General features: G+C 36.2%; 1 protein-coding gene across 3 annotated transcripts in view; it reads right to left on the bottom strand.

Moving 5' to 3' along the window:
* Nucleotides 1–12,847, bottom strand: part of Wdr44 (WD repeat domain 44) — a 119,709-nt gene extending 106,862 nt beyond the window's left edge. For 2 of the 3 annotated variants that reach the window (XM_021152997.3, XM_085838234.1), the window contains exon 1: nt 12,367–12,847. In XM_021152997.3, coding sequence (XP_021008656.2) covers nt 12,367–12,443 — 77 coding nt within the window. In that variant the 5' untranslated portion in view covers nt 12,444–12,847. The remainder of the gene's footprint in view (nt 1–12,366) is intronic. The other variant, XM_029473407.2, reaches the window with a different exon arrangement.
* Nucleotides 12,848–23,896: the final 11,049 nt, after the last annotated feature.

Genomic DNA, 23,896 nt, shown 5'->3' on the forward strand with positions numbered 1-23,896 from the left:
TTAAAAAATAAAAGGTCGGGGGCTCTTTGGCAAAAGTGAATTTTCTGTGCCTAAGTACATTTGTGAAATTAAAGATTTTCAGGGAAATATTTTATCAAAATTCAGAACGGTTTGGATAGGATATACTAGTATTCAAATGAAACCTCACAAAACATGATTTAAATTTAAAACTGAAATCAGGAGGAATTAGTAACTTTACAACTAAAAGAATAAACTACCAAATTGTACTACAATAATCTTCTAACTTGGAAAGATAAATATTTTTTGAAAAGTGCATTCAATATATTAAAGTTTAATTTATTACTTCTACTACTGCTGCTACTGCTACTACTACTATTATCATTATTATTATTATTATTATTATTATTATTATTATTATTATTATTATTAGGGGATTTTTGGCCAGGTTTCTCTCTGTAGACCTGGCTATTTTACAGCTCACTCTGTAGACAAGGCTATTATTATTATTATTATTATTATTATTATTATTATTATTATTAGGTTTTTTTTGGCCTGGTTTCTCTGTGTAGACCTGGCTATTTTACAACTCACTCTGTAGACGAGACTGGCTTCCCACTCACAGAGAACAGCATGCCTCTACCTCCTAAGTGCTGGGATTAAAAGCATGTGCTACCACCATCTAGCTAAAGGCTAAACTCCATTGAACTGTCTGGACATATACCCATAATCTTAGTAGGACCAAAGATTTGACATCATCCTCAGCTACATTCAAAGCCAGCCTGGCTTATGTGAGACCTAGTCTCAAAAAGAACTAACAAATATACAATAAACAGTTGTGTTGCTAGATATTAGGAGTGAACTATCTGAAAAAGAAATAAAGCAATTTCACTTGCAATAGCTACAAAAAATACCTAGGAACAAATTTAAGTACAGAGTTGAAAGAGCTCTTAGAGAACTTGGGAAGTGTCAGGAAGCTAGAAGTTCAAGGTCATCATCTTCAGCTATACACTATAGCCAAACTACCTCAACAAAGACATACAAACACACTTCAAACTAACTCTACAATAAAAGTTACCATACATTGCTGTTAAAGAAACAAAATTTCTGATGTTCATGGCTTTAAGAATTGATGGTGCTAAACTGTCCATACTAAAATGATCTGCATTATCAGTGTAAGCCTTACTAATATATCAGTGGCATTCTTCACAGAACAAGGGAAAAAAAAACAATCATAAAGTTCCTATGGAGCCAAGTATGATGGTCTGCTTCTATGATCCCAACACTTGGGAGCCTGAGGCAAGATGATTGCACTAAGATTGAGGCCATTGTTGATTTAACAACAAATAAGTACAAAATAAGTTCGTATATAACTGTGCATGTGCAACTAGACAAACATTCAAAGAGTCTTGAGCATAAGCAACAAATCTGGAAGCATCACACTGCCTGACTTCAAAACGAACTTCAGAGCTATTATAATTAAAACAGCATAGCAATTATATACAGAGACTATGGAATGGAACAGTACAGGACCCTAGAAGAAAACTCACATATTTATTCCCAACTGTCATTGACAAAAAAATGCTAAAAACACAAATTGGAGAAAGGACAATAAAGAGATTTGGAGAAATCACATATTCAAATGTAGAAGAATGAAATTATCTCTTACCAATTACAAAAAACAACCAAAAATAGATTAAAGACCTAAATATAAAACTGAAAACTGATACTACTAGAACACAGAATAGAGAAAACACTTTAAGGTACAGAGGCACAAGCAATGATTTTTATAGGTAGGACTATAAAAGAACAGTAGATAAATGCATTTTTTTAGATAGGGTTTTATTAACTTAAAGATTCTGCACAGCAAATGAAACAATAAATAAAGATAATTTATAAAATAGGAAAAATAAATAAAAAGTATGCACATGACAAAAGGTTAATGATTAGAATGTATAAATAACTTGAATTAACAACAAGATAAAATTCTTAATGATCTAATAAAAAATGAGCATGAGACCTAAATAGAAATTTCTCAAAAGAATATATATAAATGACCAACAGGAAGAAGAAATAGTATACTGTAAAGCACTAATCATTGGGGAAATGCAAATCAGAATGACAATGAGGTATCTCCTCTCTCTAATAAGAATGGTTAATTACAAAAACGATAAATGATAACAAATGCTAGTGCAGTTGTGGAGAAAAAGAGAATCCTGGATGGGAATGTAAATTAGTATAGCTAGCACTGAAAATGGCATGCAATTTCCTCAAAAGCTAAAAACAGAACTATAATACAATCCAGCAAGCATATTATTGATTATATATCCAAAGAAAATAAAATCAATCAACCAAAAAGATATGCCTGCAGCTGTCCACTTACTGTGGCACTAACTATAAGTCAAGACATGGAAAGATAAGTGTCTATTAGCTGATGAAGGGATAAAGAAACATGGTATATATACACAAAAGAATACTCTTCAGTTATATCAAAGGATTAAAGTGTGTCATTTATGATCACTTTTGTGGAAATGGATATCATTTTGTTAGTGAAATAAGCCAGACACAAAAGATAAGTATTTCATTAGCTCATTCATATGGAATCCAAGTAAGGAAATCTTATAGATGAAGTAGAGTCATGGTTACCAGAAGTTTGAGAAGAAGGAAGGGAAGAATATGACAAGCCTGATAAATGGGTATTAAGTTAGTTAAAAGAAAAAAATTTGGGTGTACTACTGCATAGATTGGTTGCTACCATGGTAAGCTATTGTATGTTTTTAAACTCTTAAGAATTTTTAAAATTTTCACCACAATTAAATAATATTTGGAGATAAATACCACATAATATATGCATTATCAAAACATATTACACCACAGACATATGTATATTCTTACATATCCATTGTTTAAAACAAAATTTTCCTTTGATTTTAAAAACAAAATGGAACATGTCATTATATATATAAATAACATCCATACTGCTGTCATTGATAAGAATAACCACCTAAAATTCATTCAATTCTAAAGAACAGCTGTAAGACAATCAGAAATTATTACTATATTTTGCAGCATTAACAATCAGTACCAGAACCATGTATTAACAGAAACAACTTGAATATTCTAAACATTTCTTATATTTTAGCAGGATAAATATGTATTTTAAATCTATTTTAGTTACAAAGCTGTGACATTTATAGAAGACAAAAATGTATTAAGTGAATAGGATAAATTTAAAGACCCAGATAATTATTCAGTTGTTTCCTTCCTTGCTTATTCAAAGGCAGCAAAAGAAAGATAATATTTTCTCAAATTAGAATAAATTAATTTACAGACTAAGCATTCTTTCAAAAGCCTATTAAATAATTGTTTTAAATGCCAGATTATTTGTTTGCTAGTAGTTGGTGAATTAAGGTTCTTTCTTTCATTCAAGATATTTCAGCTATTTAGTGATGATGCTGTATTCAGAATCCTATTTGTAAATGTCCTTTCTAAATGGTCACCTTTGGGCTTGGAGTTCATTCTCATTGACATTACAAAGGGATAAACATGGGTGGTAGTGATGCAATGCACTCAGCCTTCAAGACAATGGCTAACTCTGAAACAGAAAAACAGTTTAAGGAACATGAGGCCTTTTGTTGTTAATTCGGTATGCTTAAAATGTTTACATGTTTGGACACAAAAAGGCTTAGTGAACTTGAGAGCAATGATGGAATGCCAAATTGTAAACTGGTAGACACATCTGCAGCTAGTAATAAAATGCTGAGGATCTGAATCACATTCCCAGAGAATAATTATATGGCAATTCCCAGTATCTGAGAGAAGGGGAAACAGCTAGAAGAATAACTGATAGACTGGTTGCTATAGTAACTGAGATAAATTTCTATACTGACTATGATGAAAAAACACTGAGGTTGCTATAAGATATGAAGTCTATTATATGCTTTGGTTGCTTTTCCTTCCATTTTATATCATGAGAGCAAACTAATACAAAGATAGTTCAATTTGAAATAAGGGAATAGAGAGAATTTCTCTTTGAACATCAAGAAAGCAACCAATTAAGGAATTAGCTGTTTGCGCTGGGCGTAGTGGTGCACGCCTTTAGTCCCAGCACTTGGGAGGCAGAGGCAGGTGCATTTCTGAGATCAAGGCCAGCCTGGTCTACAGAGTGAGTTCCAGGACAGCCAGAGCTATACAGAGAAACCCTGTCTCGAAAAAAAAACAAAACAAAACAAAAAAAGGAATTAGCTGTTTAACTGAAAAATATATCAAAGCCAGAGGGGAACAGAACTTATGAAAGGAAGATCATGGAAAATAACTTAGATGTCTATAAACAGAATAAAGAAACATAGGTTATCAATTCGAATAAAATATCAGTAGGGTATCATAAAGTAGCTACAGATTTTATATATTTTAAGCAAAGCTTAAGCTAGGTACTAATCTCTTATATGTATGTGTATCCCTATGACAAAAATAGCCAAAGGAATTATATATTATACCTCAGCTACCAGGCCACAGAAGGTAGCTCATAATCTGCTCCCCATATTAAGGGCTTAGGGTGGCATTCACCTCTTCCATCTCCAGCACAATTTCCATGATCTCAAACTACTTTCCCTTCTAATATTATTTCCACTATACTTCCAGAAAGTAGCTACCAAACTTGCAGCAGGAGTATAAGGAAGAAAAAAAATCGTCTCAGTTGCCAAGTTTTCAGACTTTATCCAAGTTATAACAATGAATAGAAGACAATAGAACTGAATAGAATATATTGGTTGTTGTACGAGTTACATGCCCCAAATCAGAAACTATTTTTTGTTCTACAAAACTACCAATGAGGGACTGAAGAAAGGACTCAGTCCATAAAGTGCCTGCCATGCAAGCATGACGATGATACCAAGAACCCTTGTAAGATAGGCATGGGGGCTGGAAAGGTGACTCAGTGGTTCGGAGCACTTGTAGAGGACCCATGTTCAGTTCCAGTTCCCACAAAGCCGCCTACAGCCACTGGAAACCCCAGTTCTAAGGGGTCTGTTGCCTTTTTCTGCACCCCACAAGTACCAGACACAGACGCATTGCATATTCGTATATACAGGAAAAACATCTATACACATAAAATAAATAAATCTCTAAAAAAAAAAAGAACAAGACAGGTATGTTGATATGCACCTATAATCCTATTACAAGGTCACTGCCTGGGGCTTTGTGAGCAGCTAGACTTGCCCAATAACAAAACTTCAGTGAGCAACCCTGTCTCAACATATAAGGTAAAGGATGACTGAGAAAGACATATGATATTAACCCTAGTTTCCATAAGCACATGAATCCACAGGAATACTCTCATTTTCAAACACATGTGCACATTTTTTTAAAGACTATCTTTGGGGCTGAGTACTAGTCTCAGTACTCAGGAGACAAAGGCAAGAGGATTCATGTGAGTTCAAGTTAGCCTGTTCTGCATGGTGAGTGCCAGGCCAGTTATGCTTATTAAGATCTTGTCTCAGCACTTGCTCAATTATGTTCATAGCACCTTTATTCTTAATGCCAGAAACTGGTAAGAACCTAGATGTCCTTTAACTGAAGAATAAAGAAAATGTGGTACATCTACACAATGTACTACTATTCAGCTATTAAAAAAAAAAAAAGACATCACGAAATTTGCAGGCAAATGGATGGAACTTGAGAATATTGTCCTGAGTGAAGTATCCCAGTCCCAAAAAGACATGCATGCTATATATTCACTGATAAGTGAAAATTATCCATAAAATACAGGATACCCACACTAGACTGCACATACTCAAAGAAGCTAAACAAGAAGAAAGGCTCAAGTGAGAATCCTTAAATCTCACTTAGAAAACAGAATAAAATAGTCATAAAAAGGCAGATGGAGGAAGGGAACTGGGTGGGAAAGAGGATGGGGAGGCGAAAAGGGGTTCAGGATCAGGTGTGGGGAGGGACAGAAGAGATGGCCAGATGGCCATCAGAATGAATAGAAATTTATAACTGACCAAGGTGGGGAGGTATGGGGCATCTCCAGGACTTGACAGAGACCTGCAATAAGGGAGGCACCCAAGAATCAATGTAGGAGACCTTAGCTGTCATAACATTAGGGATATGGAACTTGAAGGGGCCAACTCCTGTAACCACTCAGAAATCCCAGTGGAACAATAGAGACACCAACCCACTCACAAACCTCTGACCCAAAATTTATCCTGTCTACAAGAAATACAGGGACAGGGGATGGATAAGAGACTGAGAAAATGGCCAACCAATAACCGGCCCAACATGAGAGCCATCCCATGGGCAAGCACAAATCCTTGGCACTATTAATGATACTCTGTTATGCTTGCACACAGAAGTCTAGCATGGTTGTCCTCTGAGAGGTTCCACCCAGCAGCTGACTAAGACAGATACAGACATCCACAGCCAAACACTGGATGGACTTGGAGACTCTTATGGAAGAATAGGAGGAAGGATTGCAGGCCCCAGAAGGGGATAGGAGCTCCTCAGAAAGACCAACAGAGTCAACTAACCTGGTCACTTGTGGCTCTGAACCACCAATCAAAGAATATACATGGGCTAGACCCAGGCCTCCCTGCACATATGTAGCAGATGTGCAGCTTCATGTGGCTCCCAAACAACTGGAGCAGGGGCTATCCCAAAAGCTGTTGCCTGTCTATGAGATATGTTTTTCTAGCTGGACTGCCTTGTCTGGCCTCAGTGGGAGGTGATGCACCTAGGCCTGCACAGACTTAATGTGTGAGGGTGAGGAGATAACCAGAGGAGGCCCCACCCTCTCATAGGAGAATAGGGGGAAGGGGTGACCCCTAGGAGGGGGGATATTGAGCAGGATGTAAAGTAAATAAATAAAAATTAAATAAATAAAATAAAAATAAAGGGTCACTTTTTTACTTTCATAGAATTTTTAAAAAAGGACCTTGTCTGAGAAACAACCAACCAAAAACCAACAACAAAATTGGAAAAATAAAGAATTGGAAACTAGAGAAAATGACTACCCCTGAACTTAACCAATAACTGCTTGTTTGTAATATTTTACTTTGTTTTAGCTTTGTCCTTTTGAAAGTGGAACATGGTATACAGCCTAAATTAGTCCTGAACTCATGATTCTCCTGTCTCCATTTCCTCAAGTACTAATATTACAGGCATACACCATGTCTATTTTTAACATTTTTAGAAAATCATGTTTTATGTCTTATTTTATGAAATAAGTTATCATAAGATAAAGTTTTCAACTTACATTATTTTTTATGGATTCAAATTAAGTCTCCCAATTGCCATATTGCTACCAACTGTCCTATCTCCATGAGTCACCAATTGACAGTTGGAGGTCACTAAATTTAGAAGCTAAATTTACTAATTAATATGTAGAAGGCTTTTCCCTACGTCAGTATGTTACATGAGTATGTTAAAAGTGCACTGATAAATATATTTCTATCAATCAACAGAGCCAAGAAAAATCAATATAATCTATGATTGAATACCAACTGAGGAACCAACCAACCATTTTTTTAAGGTGGTTTGGCAGATCCTCATGTAGCCAAGGCTGGGCTGAAGCTCACCATACAACTGAAGATGAACTTTAACTTCTGATCCTCAATGCCTCCATCTCTCAAGTACTAAATTAGAAGCATGCTACTATACCTAGCTCAAACAGCCATTTATAAGTATTTTTTCCTAAATTTATAACACACTAATATTTTGCAAATAAAAATGTGTGCTGAGGTGGGTATAGTGGAACAGGCCTACAATCCCAGCACTGGTGATACTGAGACAGGAGGATAAAGGGTTTGAGGCTATATACTAAGACAATGTCAAAACACACACACACCACCACCACCAAGCAAAAACAAATATAAATTTTTATTTCAAGGTGAAATGCTTCTGATGCCTAAGTAAAGTGAGAAAACAAAGTTTTCAATAAGAGGTGTTTTCAGACTTAACAATTCTGGTTTGGGGGAGGTTTGCTTTTTTTAAATTTCCCTATGTGGATATCAGGTGTAACTGAGCCACTATGCTTCGCTAGACCTAACAATTCTTCTGGATGCTTTGTCTCTGTTTCCGTCATTCAGTCCATATCTTATCATTACTCTAACCTACACATTGTGGTTTGCTGTTAACACTAATGAGACCCCTAAAGTGAAACAAAACTACATGTTCCCTGTTATAGATAAGCTATTCAATCATTGGTTTTCATTCTAACTTAAAGGAAATGAATGAGCCATAGTTAGAATGCTGCAACAGTCAATGTCTTTTGAGAGCTAAAGCATGAAAACTGTGTTTAATAGAAACAGACCACCTTCGTGGTATGACTTAACAAATTATGTGCCAAAAATCTGTAGTATAGCTACTTGCTATAATTCTCTGTCCATTCAAATGTGGCAGCCTCACATAGATAAGGGATCAAAAGACCTAAATTTTAGCTTCAACTACAAAGTAATGTGTCACTTCCTTCTCTTAAGTCTAGGTTTCACTTTCAACTAAATGGGCAGGCTGAGCCAAATTATGTCTAGTTAACTCCTATTCTAAACATGCATTATTTTATCCTATGGCCCTAAGACCTAGAAAGTCTAGGATTTTGGCTGTCACTAAAAAAATAATGTTGAAAATATTACATTTATTTTTATAAAAAATGTTCTCAATTGCAGCCCTTTAGAATATATAGTTATAATTCACAGTTGGAAGAGGCATTCAACTCATACATAACTTAGGCAGTAAGTAATTTCAAATCTGTGGGTTCTGAACCATGCATGTATCGAAGCCATCAATGTTTGTTAAAATAAAATATTATAAAAAACATGTAAGGCAGGTCTGGTAGAGCAGGCTAGTAAGTCCAGCTATTCAGGAAGCTGAGGCAGGCCACAATGTTCAAGGCCTGCCTGAGCTACAAAAAGTCCAGGCCAGCCTGGGCAGCTTCTCAGATATACATTAAAATAAAAACAAAACAAAAAGGCTGGGAAAGCTGCTCAGTGTTAAGAGTGTATCTAGTTTGCATCAGATCCTAGATTCAGTTGTCAATACAATTAAAACAAAATAACACAAACACACACCAACACACACACACACACACACACACGAATACCTATAGATTTCTCAAAGAACAAACATTTATCAATAAAAGCATATACTACTAAATCTCAATACAATGACAAACATTTAAATTTCAAAGGGTTCTCAAAATGTAATTTAAAGTTGAGGAAATGAGATGACTCACAGTGTTGGACTCTTCTCTACTACTCCTCAGTCTCTCCTGCCTTTCCTGCTGTATTAAGCAGCAGAGCAGAAAAAAATGCCACATTATGAAACTGAGCGAATATAGAGTTTTGTAATTAATTCACTATGGTACCATGGATCAGCCACTTTCTCACTATGTGCTTTTGTTTTCGTAACGTTTTGGGAAAAAAAAATCAACTAACTGCCGTTTCTAGGCATAAAAATGGCATAATAAAAGTCCTACATAATAAAATAAAAAATATAGATTCTTGAAAGAGAAACTTGGAATTCATAGCCAAGAGAACTAAAGGTTTGGTCTGCTGACTGTAAATAGACATATCAATTCAATTTAGAAGGTTGGTACAAAAGCATTTTACTCTGGGATCAACTGGGGGAAGATCCCTGTACACAGCTATGGTGTATTAGAATAAACACTGCACTAGAGTTTGGTGAGCTGGTTTCAAATGCTAGCTCTGTTACTGGCAAGTTGTTTCTCCTAACAATATATTTAACTTCTCTAAGATCATATATGTAAAACTGCAGGAAGTACCAGTCAAAAGAAATCATCACAAGTGTACCCATTACAAACTGGGTAAGACATGGTCTGCGACAGTGCAAACATAACTGCACTGGACTCAAACTCTAATAACTGGACTGCTGATTGAATTAGCTTTCAAAATATAGATTAATAAATAAATAAATAAGAAATATAAGTAATAAATCAATATTAGGGAGCAGACTGTATATTTGGATCCTGCTGATTAACAAAATATAAGGTGTCTCTCAAGTGTGTGCACTCCATTTAGTACAGTTTGGTGAAATGCTCTATATATTCCCAAACACACAAAGATGAAGAAGCATTTCTTCAAGTGGCCCAAACCATTCAATTAGCCTCTTAGAGCTTATATGAACCACTCTGGTTCATGTCAAGGAACAGAAGACATTTATTATGATCAACCAGCTAGTGATGCCACCTGTTTTCTGAAGTCACAATTTCTCACTGGGTTTTTTAAGCTGTTAGCTGTCAAGCTAAGTCTGCTCACGGTACCTTAAAATATGCCACAGAGGACGGAGCAAAATATAAACAAATTCTTCCCTTTTCTGCCTTCTCAATATCACTAACTGTTCTCAGGTCCAAGTCTCCAGATAAGTGTATTTTCTTCCAATTCTATCACTAATACAGCAGGAGGGAGGACATATAATCCAAAAAGAAATCTTGTCATTTTATCCATAGAGCTCTCAACATACTCAGTTTGGGGGTAAGCTAGAGTTAAATTTAGGAAGCTGGGACCCACATGACTTTTAAAAGAAACAAACTTTTCACCTACTATAAAGTTGAGAACTCTATCATCCCAGGAGGAAACGAGTGCCTATCAATTCTCTCACAATGACTCACTGGGTTCAAATAAGTAAAGCAGCTCTAAGTTCTGTATACTTCCTCCTGCAGTAAGCACTCTATAAAATTAACAGATACAATGCCAAGAAAAAAAGAGAAGAATTCACATTGGAATACATTTTCTATGTCAGGTACTGAACTAACAATTTACAGAGGTTCTGAAATAACTGTTCTTTCTAGACTACACTTACTTTATTCAACGAGAAAAATACAATAGCCCCATGACACTGAATTGCTAACAATAGTGAAAACTGATAATTTTTCCTTCCCAACTTAAAAAAAAAAAAAGAAAAGAAAGAAAAAATAGAACTAAGCAACCCATAAATGCTTACTAAGTGTTTTATTCTCTCACTTAACCAGAACTGACAGTTTATTACTTTGAAGAAAAAGCCACAGAGACTTTATCTCAGGAGAATCCATTATATTTGAAAATCCAAATGCACTTTTCTATCCTGTCCTACTGAGTTTCGAACCTGGATCATATACTCAATGTCAGGGCGATTCAGGGCAGATCACTATCATCCCCAAATTTCACAATAGTGACAGACAGCTTCCTGGAAACACACACATTAGTAATCTACCAACATACATTTCGTTCTAATCTTGTTGCTATAACTTTGGGGAATATAGTGTTACAATACATATAAGATTTTTGAAATCCATTCTAAAATATACTTGCCACTTTATTTCTATCAGAGTATTTCTTCCACAGGGTAACTCTAAAAACTAAGAGTTCAACTCTGAGCATCATACACGAACACACCCATTTTATCATTTAATTTTCAAATTCTTATAGTTGGAGACTACATTTCAGTGCTTCTAGTTACAAACACATCAGGAGAAGAGTTTGTGAAATAATTGTAAACTGTATTTCCACTCTGAAAAGTGAAGGGGAGTAAAATAAGTTAAGTCCAAATCCTGGTCAGAGACGCTTTCCTACTAGTGAACTTCCTACTCAGAGCTAGCCATATTAATCACCAGTAAAACATCTTGCAAAATGAGAGAAAGGGCAGCAAGCTAGGCTCTCCTTCCAAGGACCTTATTACTCAGCACTTGTTTGTAGATCTGTACTCGGCTGTGTACATTTATGTCCGGCTGCCCTTTCTGACCACAGCATTCTCCCTACTGCTAAGGATCTTGTCTACAATTTCCTCTGGCACACAGTAAAGTGCTATTTCAGTAAAACACAGCTGATGTTGAACACATGCGCAGGCTGGAGAACCTCCTTAAATAAATACCTGCCTTTTCCCCGCTTCTTTTTTTATGCAAAAGAAAAGGTGAGTGACAAATGGGGTCGAGTTACAGTCACTTTGGAAATGAATAGGTAAGAGAGAGAGAGAGAGAGAGAGAGAGAGAGAGAGAGAGAGAGAGAGAGAGAGAGAGAGAGAGAGAGAGAAGCCTGGGAAGTTCAATTTGTCCTGCTACCGCTCCTTGGTCCCCGAGGGCCAAAACAGATGTTGGAAAGGTAAGCTTTGAACCCCGCAAATACAAATCGCTGCCTCTGAGGCACAAATGCCATCCGCTAAAGGGCTGGCTAAGACAAGAAAGGGGTTCCGAAAGAGTCCCCAAACCGCTCACTTGGGAAAAGGGTGAAGGAGGATTCCCTCTCCCTCTTCCAACTCATCCTGCCCTAAGAAGTCCCAGGTCTGGGTTCTGAGCTGTCCAAGTGAGACTAAGAGGAACAGCGGTGACGGACACAGCCGGACTAGGGAAAGGAGTAGAGGGAGATGCGGGAGAAGCAGGAGACTAGGATGCCCGAGCTCTGGGCCCGGGCTTCTGGTACTTACCCTATAGGATAGCCGCCCCCCAGGTGCACATCTTCAGGGGCATCATAGAATTCTTCGGTGTCGCTTTCCGACGCCATTTATAGGACACACCCGCGGGTGAGGGGGCCGGCTCCGCCTAGAGAAAGGGTGATTCTGAGCGTCTCCTCCTCGTCAGTTAAGAGTGTGGAGAGGTGGGTCCCCGGGCGACACTGAGGAGGGCACAGATGACGTGGAGTGAGAAGTCGGTTAGGGACCGGGGACCACCCTCAGTTGCTGGGCTAAGGGGATGACCTGCAGAGCGACTGCCTGAGGTGGCTGCAGTGGGTCTGGGACAGTAGCCGGCGACCCGGGCGCTAGGTGTATGGAGAGCGCTAGAGAAGAGGCTGTGGCGCTTCTCCGTCCGGGAGAGCAGGCAGCGGGCGTGCCAGCGACAGCAGCTCCAATTTCTCCCGCAGCGGCAATTACAGTTGCAGGGAAAGCTACTAGCCCGCAAAATACCGACGCGCACCTAACCTCGCGAGATTTCGCGGCCGGCCGGTAAAGCGTGGGCGGGGCGGAGAGGTGGCGGGGGGCGGTCCCAGAGAGGCAATCTTATGATTACTAATGCGGGAGCAGCCTGTCAAAATGGCGCAAGCGTGTTGAGGGCGTTTAAGAGAGGCCGGAAGTAGTGGGAATAAGGGCGGTGTCTAGCCTGCGGAGGGGAGGAGTCTGGGACCTGCGCAGGAGCAGCTGGCTGCCAAAACTCGGAGGCACGCCCGACTTCGCTGCAGTTTCGCTTAGACGTTTATTTACTGATTCTGCTAACGGCAGTTCAAAAGAAACATTTTGAGAGGGACGATTTTGAGTCTCTTCCGTTCATCCTGAGAGAGTTCTGTGGGCATTTTGGAATTGTATATTACTTAGTCGTTTCAGCCAAGTCTAAAATATACCGCCTTAGGGTTTTGGCACTTTTAGCATCTTTAGTCTGTAGGAATAGATCTGTCATATTCACTTGCTATAAGATCCCTAATTGAGATCCCTACATATGATCCAGATGGCCAATGGGCAAAGTCCATAAGAAAGAGATAGCTGGGGTGTGTCCCATTTCCCAAGAGTAATGGTGGATTTATTGCTGGAGCTGAGCCAGCATAAGAACTGCAACTTTTTCTCAATAGTTAACTGCCTTCGCAGCCGATGATGTGAGAGAAACTATATACTGCCCAAGATGTATCACATAACAGTGCAGGCAGGGGAGTTATAGATCCTTTTGAAAGTATAACTTTTGTCAAAAATTACTACTAGATTTTATGTTTTTTTTTAAATGTTTTAACTTAAAGAATGGATTTATGGTCCTTACTACAAAATAAACTGGTGAGATGATACAGCTTTATTGACGTTTTCTACAGTGTTTACAGTGATTAAAACATCACATTGTACTACCCCAAATATAAACAATTATTTGACAATTGAAAATAAGCTAATTATACTGGGTGCAGTGATGCATGCCAGCCATATTAGCATTTGAGAGGTGGAGGCAGAAAGGTCAGTATTCCAAAGTCATCTTAAGCTATATGAGTTTGAGTGCAGCCTGTTTTACCTAAGAACCTGTTAAAAAAAAAAAGAAAGAAAGAAGAAAGAAAGAAAGAAAGAAAGAAAGAAAGAAAGAAAGAAAGAAAGAAAAAAGAACAAAGGTTCATCTCAAATTACAATTTCTTGTTCACTATACTATGGAAGAAAGCCTTTTTTGTTTTGATTCATGAAAAATTATCAAAATATATTGTTATATGAAAACATATAACCATATAAATTTAGAAATTTATTTTCTACCTAATTACTTACCAGTGACCCTATACATTTCTTAAAATATTTTGGTTTATTGTAAAGGTATCACCTGTTTGAATGTTAAAGAAAAATATTTTGATGTTGTGTTGCTATGTGTGGAATATGCAGCAATTTAGTGAACATGTATTATTTGGTGTCATGCAGCATTCTAAAATGCTGAAGACAGTTTGAATATGAAGAAGACAACTTTGATACTTTCTTACACAAGCTCACAGACTACTGCTGAAGTTTTATTTGAATTTTTATTTCAATATTCTATGCCAATTCTCTTGGAGTGTTTAAGGTAAGTTAAACATTAATTTCTCAGTTGAGAAAAGGTCAAAATGGGTAGTAGGAATGATAAGCCAATCACATCTTAGAGCTATTATGGCTGTCTATTTAAGTGCTTTTATAACACATGGAAGTTAATTGCCGGGAGCAATAAAACATACCCTAACCTTCATCATTTTTGAAAGAGTTAAAGATGTGTTTCTTTTCCCTGAGTATCTCTTTCTGAGTTTTAAAGCATTAAGCTCAAAGCAATGGTTTTGTAAAGTTTTCATTATAAATGAGCCCAATAATCAAATTTAATTTCGCAGGAAAGTCCATATATATATATATATATATATATATATATATATATATATATATGCTGCCATATATATATGCCATATATATACATATATATATGGACTTTATATATATATATATATGGACTTTTAATATATATATATATATATATATATATATATTAAATGCTCTTTTTGAAGCAAGGATGGTTGAAGTCCCTGTTTTATTGGCCTTCTCTGACCCTTTCATGAGGTTCTTTAAAACAAACATAAGAAAAAGGTAAAACTATTGTTTTCCTATGTAGGGGTCAACAAACTGGTCCTTGCTGCTTTTAAAAATAACAAATTAATATATATACATAAATACATATGTATATATGTGTACATATATATATGCATATATATATATGCATATATATATATATACACACACACACATGCTCAGCTCACTGTTTCCCTAGTGAGTTTAGCAGTTCGAATGTTGATTTGTGGCTTGCAAATTTACTATTAGAGACATTACAATTTTTTTGTACTCTGGTCTATACAATAGAGTTTTGTGGGCCACCTCATAACTGAAAGTACCCTTAAATTGATTATTTGAATTCATTCCACTAAAATCATAAGACCTCACAAAATCTTATGCATAAATGAAAATTATGAGAAAATATTTTCCCATTTGGCTGATTCCCAATGGCTAGAAAAACTACTCAGACCTAAGGCTAAGGTTGGTTTAAGGGAAATCTTTCTGCTTGGCTATCATCCTTCTCTACATAGCAATAATTCTACTCTAAAGGGAAGAAGTCACCATTACCATATGGAACAGCTTGGTGTGGGTGTTTTCTCTCCTCTTACCAAGAATCATATAAACTGTCAGTATCCCTTCAGTTAGTATTATGACAACCCTGGCAGTAGTCAGTCAGAACATCAGGAATCCAAGCAACTCATAATCCATGTAGCCTTTTCTGGTAAGCAAGCAAGACAGTGATAACTCAGGGAAAAAAATGCATAGAGGATTAGATTGTTGGAGATACAATGTAGATGTGAAAAGATTTGATATTGCTATTTATGAGATATTTTTATAGGTTTTGCAGTAACAGAATCCATTAAGGACATGTTCTCAAATTATTGAGAACTTGTCAGGGACAAGATAACATTTGGTAATCATTGGCTCTAAATTATCTGTTGGGAAGGTCAGTTGTGTTATAACTGTAATACTAGGTATTAAAAAAATTGTTCCTATTTGGCCTTGAAATCGTTATATCTTTTTCACCCTTCAGTGTGCCTTTAGAATTATACTTTGTGTTAGCATGAGAATGAATTTTAAAACTAGTAGGAACTAAAATAAAAAGTCTAGAAATGTACTGACATAGGAGAAACTGCCTGCAATTCAAATGTGTTATTTTATAATAGAGTATTATGTAGCCATGAATTTTTATTCAGGACTCTGAAAGAAAGCAAATTAGAATTATCTTTCAAAGGGGGAATCTGTTAGATGATATTTGCTTTCTCATGATAAATACATTAAAAATAGAGCATGAGGAAAATTTCACATTTACACATATGTATTAATTTCATTGCTCCAAAATTAAATAAAAGCAAAAATTCACACTTAAACTGAATCAAGTTGCCCAGCAATACACAAAATGTACACACCCATACCTCAGAAATCTACCACCTAACAAAATTCATTGTGTTTAAAATCCCATGTGTTCACATCTTCTAATCTTCTAGTTTGTGCTCAGGTAAGGCTCTTAACACTATTTCAAAATAATTAACAAACTGTAACCTTTCTGATACCTACTTCACTTCACAAATGGTATTTACTTAAAAGTTTCTCAAATGGATATATATATATATATATATATATATATATATATATATATATTTGAATATACCTTCCTCATATTATCCTGCCCATGTTTTCTGTAAATAAAATTTTAAGATTTCAAAGTAAGGTGCTATGTATATTGTATTTTCTTACTATAGGTAAAATTGTTTTTCCATTTTTATGAACTTCATATCTTTTTTTATATAGTCCATACAAATAATGACATTTGATGCATTCAAGGCTCAATATATATATAAGTGTTCTCTCCGTGTGTCCATCTTTTTTACCTATGCTTTTTTTTAAATGTACTTTGGCCTCGGTTTTTATTGTTAATGGTTTCCTTCTTATAGATAATGTAAATGGCTGCAAGAAACTTCAGTTCAAAATATCTTAACCATAAATATTTTTCCTTTTGTGGTATTGGGGCCGGAACATAGTGCCTTGTGCCTATACTTAGGAAGCATGTAAGGTCATAGGAGAACTCTTATTTTTCAGGCCTGGGTCAACCAATTGGTTCTCTGCCACACGCCCAGTAGAGAGAAACTTGCATGTTTATCTCAGTCACTTAGATTATGTAGACTATATAATATGATTTTGTTAGCAAAGGATATGGGCAAACAGGAAGAATTGTTTGCTATAAGTTCATAAGGGACAAATCCCTATATTTGTTTGCATGAGGAGAGCTTATAATATGTTAAATGAAAACAGATGATATAGAATAATACATGTAATAATCTCATTTGTGTGAAATCATTTATTTGTATATCTATATGTTTAGTCACATAGAGAGATTTATAGTAGCATATTCAGAAAGAAGCCATGGTGATATTTTTAAATTGCTGATTAAAGTAATAACAGTAGGGGACTGGAGAGATGGCTCAGCAGGCAAGAACACTGGGTGCTCTTCCAGAGGAGGCGGGTTCAATTTCCAGCACCCACTTAGCATCTTACAACTGTCTGGCACTCCATTTCCAGGAATCTGACACCCTCACAGAGACATACATGCAAACAAAATACTAATGTACAATAAGTAAATAAATTCTTTAAAAGAGGGGGAAACAAGAAGAGTAGAGGATATGTGTGTGTGTGTGTGTGTGTGTGTGTGCCTTATTTCTTTCTTTATGGAATTATTAAATATCCTACAATAACTCTATTATTTTGTAAACAAAAGGACTGTATTAAAACAAACCATGTACGTTACATATATTAGATAGACTTACATTTACAGTGTTTTGCATGAGTCCTGGGCTTATTGATAATTCCATAATTTAGGTCTTGGGATTATTTAATAAATTTCACTGAGAAACTAAACTTGGAAATAATACTCACAAAACAAAAGAAAAATATAATTGGGATATAAATATTGTACTGTTGAAAATGCCATACTATTTACATTTCAATAGACATATAAGATAATAAGCAATGGTAATTTTAAAGCAGCTACTAAATGGAAGACTAATGTGAAATGTCTAGGAATAAGACATGTCAGAGATATGCTTCTAATAATATTCTCTGGACATAATGGTGTTTTTCAAAGCAATAAGCTGTATATATAGCCTTATATAAAAAGATGTAAACAAAGACATATGAAATTTATGCTTTAAAAATCACTCAAATCGAAATATGGGACTGTATGCCTATAATCTAAACATTTAGAAGCTAAAGCAGAGAGATTGCTACAAAGTTGAGACCACCTTGGGCTACCTAATGAATTTGAGCAAGACCAACTCCAGATCAATAGAGAAACCTTGTCTCAAGATAGAAGAGTTTGGATGAGGGGGTGTGGAGAGACAGAAAAACTGAGACTGGACAGATGGTTTAGTTGTTAAAACACATACCGCTCTTTCAGAGTATCTGAGTTTAGTTTCCATGTCAGGCAGCTTCTGAGGTCTCACTATGCAGCTCTGGCTGCCTTGGTGCTCACTATGTAGACCTGGCTGGCCTTGAACTCATGAAGATCTGCCTGCCTCTGCCCCTCTAGTACTGGGATCAAAGGTGTGCACCACCCCACCCAGCCTCTAGTCACAAATTGAATAATTCCTTTGTAATTTTCACTGGTGTGTATGTTTATGTATGTGTGCAGGGAGTGGGGATATCTATCCATCAATTTATTGTTGAACTTAATCTATTGCCAAACATTTATGCAGAAATGTCAATCAGGAGTCCTGAACATATGTATCCAGTCAACAGGAGTCAATACAATTTTTTGATTCTATAGACTATTTCATCTCAGAATTTGGATGTTGAAATCTAATTTCCAATGTGATTGTATTTAGAAATGAGAAGAACTTTTAAACATCACTATCCAAATCTCATATCTAATGAATACATTTCTTCTATAAAGTTCTCTGATAGATAATCAGGGTCATAAAATTTATTTTCCCAGTCAGGGTTTTTTTTTTTTTTTTTGGTTTTGTTTTGTTCTATATTTGTTTTGTGATAATCTCAAATATTAACAAATTTCTTCATATTATTTAAACTGAAACTATATTTCTGTAACTTCAGTCCTTTTATAATTATAGCTACTGTCTTAGAGTTTTACTGCTGTGAACAGACATCATGACCAAGGCAACTCTTATAAGGATAATACTTAATTGGGGCTGATTTATAGGTTCAGAGGTTCAGTCCATTATCATCAAGACAAGAACATAGCAGCATCCAGGCAGGCATGACACAAGAAGAGCTGAGAGTTCTACATCTTCATCTGAAGATCACTAGAAGACTGGCTTTCAGGAAGCTAGGAAGGTCTTAAAGCCCACACCCACAGTGACACACCTACTCCAACAAGGCCACACCTAGTCCAACAAGGCCACACCTCCTAATAATACCACTCCTTGGAGCAAACATATACAAACCATCACAGTCACTAAATCTTTGCAATACTTTTCAACTGTCTAAAGATGGTTGTTTTAGTTTCCATGTGCTGCCATGATGGGATACTTGAGAATGGGTAATTTCTAGAATAGTATTTTAATTCATACCATTCTAGAGGCTGCAATTTCAACACTGGGGTTCATATTAATACTTTAAGTACTTCAATATTCTGTAGCCAAAATGAGGGAAAGAGGAAAGACAAGGAGGCTTGTTTCATTTTTATAACAAATTTAGTCTTTCAGCAACAGACCTACAGAACAGTAATAATAATCCATTCATGAACCACATAATATATTCACCTCTTATAAGTCCCTAGCTCGCAAAAGTGTTGTATCAGATATCATAGCATACGAACTTTAGGGGAACAATTTTCAAACATAATAACACTCATAAATTCTCTTTATGTTTCTTAGAAATACAACTTGCATGTTTACAGTGTTCAAAGACAGAGTTAAGTGAAAATTTCATTTACAAAATGAAGACACAGGGAAGCATGTAGATGCTAATAAATCAGTGTTCAGCATATGGAGATGCTTAGTTTAGTGGTTTCTGTGGTCCTAGTGATAATGTTATATTGAAGTAGCTCTTTATACTTTTTTAGACAGTTTTATTTTAGTTACCAGTAAAGTAATTATTATCATTAGTGTTTACTAGATGCCAGATACCATATTAAATACGTTGTATATATTACTTCACTTAATTTATACACTACATGAGAAAGATACTAATATTGTCCTCATTTTTCTTGTAGAGACACTAGGGTTTAGAAGAATTATATAACTCAAAGTTTCACAGATAGCATTTATTTAGAGTCAGGATTTGATGCCAGATCAATCTGAATTGAGAGCTTAAATTCTTAATTTGGGGTTAAAAACAATCACACTTTCGCTTTCACTTTATCGGGGTGAAAACTGAGCTGTTCTGAGCTGTTGTATACCTACTGTGAGTATTTGAAGTTCCTTGTAACCTAACTAGCTTGTAGCAAATGAATATGCTGATGAAGCAACTGTCGGATATAATATAACAAGTACAAATTAAAGCACGTAGTTGATGTTAGAGAGGGGTGGCCCCATTGGAGTTGGTACAGACACCCTGTTCTCAGCACAAAGGAGGTTTATAACCCAGGAGGAACAACCAGGGGTACGTGGGGTAGGTGGCAGTGAATATGAATTGGGCAAAAGCAGGCAGAAGCATGTGTTTTTTTCAGGAGTGGGTTTTATGAAGAAAGGGGAGTGTCTATGGCATGTTTCATATAAATAAATATATATTTCAATTGAGGGTAAATTAAGTTGGATTCTAAGATGGGCCCAACATTCCCAGACCCTGGTATATGCACCTCCTCTAGTTTATTCAGTCTGACAATCAATATTAATGTCACAAGAGGATTTTGTAGTTGAAATTAAAGTCCCCAATCAGTTGACTTTACAATTATGGAGATTCTATAGATGGATCTGACCCAACTATAGGAACTCTCTGAACGTAGTTTTCCCTGGCTAGTAGAGAAAAGCAAATCAGGGAAAGGAACTCTGGCTTTCCAGGAAGGAAGCAAACATCTCTGTTGTGAACTGCCTGTGAGGACCACAGAATGTGGATTGTGAGCATTCCATAGGAACTGACAGAAGCTTCCTGCCAATAACCAGCCTGTAAATGAAGACCTCAGTCCTAAAACCACAGGGAGGTGAATTCTGCCAACAGCTTTAATGGACTTGAAAGAGGATCCCAAGCTGCAGATAAGAATGCAGATTCAGTTGACTTTGGTTTTCTTTTAAGTAAGTATATTATTCATTATTATTATTTAATAGGAAGTTTAAGTATTTACATTTTTCTTTACTTATTGACCTTACATCCTGCTCACTGTCCCCCTCCCACAATTCTTCCCCCTCCCCCGTCCCCATCTTCTCTGAGAGGGTTTTGGGCCCTGAATATCCCCCACCATGGCACATCAAGTGTCTGTAAAGCTGAGGATTCTCTCCCACTGAGGCCAGACAAGGCAGCCCAGCTAGAAGAATATATTGCAGAGACAGATAACAGCTTTTGGAATCGTTGTTTGGACTCACATGAAGACCAAGCGGCACATCTGCTACATATGTACAGGGAGACATAGGTTCAGCCCATGTATGTTCTTTGGTTGGTTGTTCAGTCTCTGAATGACCCAAGGGTCCAGGCTAGTTGACTCTGTTGGTCTTCCTGTAGAGTTCTTATTCTCTTCAGTGCCTACAGTCCTTCCTCCTGTTCTTCCATGAGAATCTCAAATCTCTGTCCACCATTTGGCAGTGAGTCTGTGCATCCCTCTGAATCAGCTGCTGGGTGGAGTCTCTGAGCTTAAAGCCCAGCCAGACTGTATGCAGACTTCTGTTTTACAAGGGCATAAGCTAAGACATCAGTGTTGTAAGCTGCCAACTGTATGGCAATTTCTTATGAGTCAGTATAAAGCCAATACATAAGTAAACATCCCTGTTTTTTTGCTCCTAGTGAAGAACCACAGATATAGATAAATTATGATTAAAAACAAGCTAAGGCTATGTAAGTCTTTGTCCTTGAGTGCACTTGTAATTAAATGTAACATTGGAATGAATTGATTAAGATGTAATGATAAAGAAGAAAAAAAACACCCAGTGAATTCAGAAAAAATAACCTAAATGCACTTAAAATATGAAAGAAATATCTACTTTCACATATAATCACACATACACTGAATCACACATTTATATTCCACCTCATTTGCAAAATATTATCTAGAACCTCAGTAGCCCTGCTATCCATTTGATGTTAGGGAATGGCTGCCATCTTGTTTACAGGGCCTTTTCCCAGTCACTAAACCTGCATGCCTTTAAAATTTGTACTTAATTTCAATGCCTAACATTTGAATTTCATTCCAAGTACTTTTTTTGGAAATCTTTATTCATGTAAAATCAAAAAAGTCATATGTTTATAGTATAAACTACAATACTTTGAAAGAAGCATGTATTTTGAAATTATTAAATAAATTAATATATATCAATCACCTTACATACTTAGCATTTTGTTGTCCTGATCGAAGCAATTTTTATGTTTATATTCTTTCAATCTTTGACTGGGTCTCCCTATGTCATTCAGACAGGCCCTCCTGCCCCAGTCTCCTGAGCGGTGGTAATAAAGGTGTGTAAAACCACACACAATATGTTATTCATAACTATAGTCATTATGTACAATAGATTTCCAGAACTTAGTATCCCTGTCATGTAACTGAAATTTTGTGCCATCCAACAGGTATCTTCCTATTTCACAGCTGGCCCTATACTTCCTCCAAGCTTAGATAATCACTATTATACTCTTTGCGTTTATGAGTTTGCTGATTTTACAAGCCACATATTAATGAAAGCATTTGTCTTTCTGTGCTTGTCTTATTTCACTCAACAAGTGTCTAAAAAGAACTGGATTCAAAAAAAAAAAAAAAAAAAAACAAAGAAAGAAAAGTCTTTTGCCATGTAGTCTCAGTGGATAGAGTGCTAGAATTAGAGAGGTGTGTTTTCATGCCTGGCTGATTTCTTTCCTTTTAGTTTCTATAGTATGTTTTGCATTAATGTCACTACTGACTTTCTAGCATCATTATTTAGTTCCACCCTGGTCATCTTTCATACTTTCTTTAAAAATTTTTAAAGATTTATTTTTATTTATTTTATTTTGTCTGCATGTACACCTCTGCCTACCAAGAGAGGACATCAGACCCCATTATAGATGGTTGCAAGCCATCATGTGGTTAGTGGAAATTAAACTCAGGACCTCTAGAAGAGCTCTTAACTGCTGAGCCACTTCTCCTGCCCTCATTTTAACACTTACTTTTTATATTAATTAATTAATTAATTAATTAATTAATTAATTAATTTAGTGTGTATGTAAGAGAGAAAGTATGTGTGTGTGTGAGAGAGAGACAGTGACAGAGACAGAGAGAGCACAATATGTGTGTGGAGGTTTTAGGACAGCTTACATAAATCAATTCACTCCTACTCAGTGGGTCCTAGGGAATCAAACACAAGTCAGCAAGCACCTCTACCAGCTGGATCATGTCACAAGCCCTATTTATTGATTCTTAAGCAGAATTAAGACTATATTAAAGGTTCATTACATGTCAGGAATTATATTATTTAGTGAACTAATAGTTCTATGGCTTATTTCTTTCCCAACCTCTTTGATATACAGTCAAGCTTTCTTTGTAGCCAAGAATGACCTTGAACTCCTTATTCTTGTACCTCTCCCTAAGTGCTAGGATTACAAGTGCCTGGATTTCTATAGTTCTTCTCCATTGGTATTTTGAACCCGGTCATCTGAGCATTTAATTTTAAGTTTGACTTGAAGCTCCAGTATCCTGTGCCTCAATGTGATCCAAGTTACCAATGGATGAGGCTCCATTAAGTAAATTTTCAGTTCTTAAAACATTGAACTCCTTATTTTTCACTGATGGTCTTTTTCCTGTATTCATGATTTTCATGTTTGAAGCCCA

Source organism: Mus caroli, unplaced genomic scaffold (assembly GCF_978045245.1).
Source record: "Mus caroli unplaced genomic scaffold, Mus_caroli_1 scaffold_5, whole genome shotgun sequence".
NCBI lineage: Eukaryota > Metazoa > Chordata > Mammalia > Rodentia > Muridae > Mus > Mus caroli.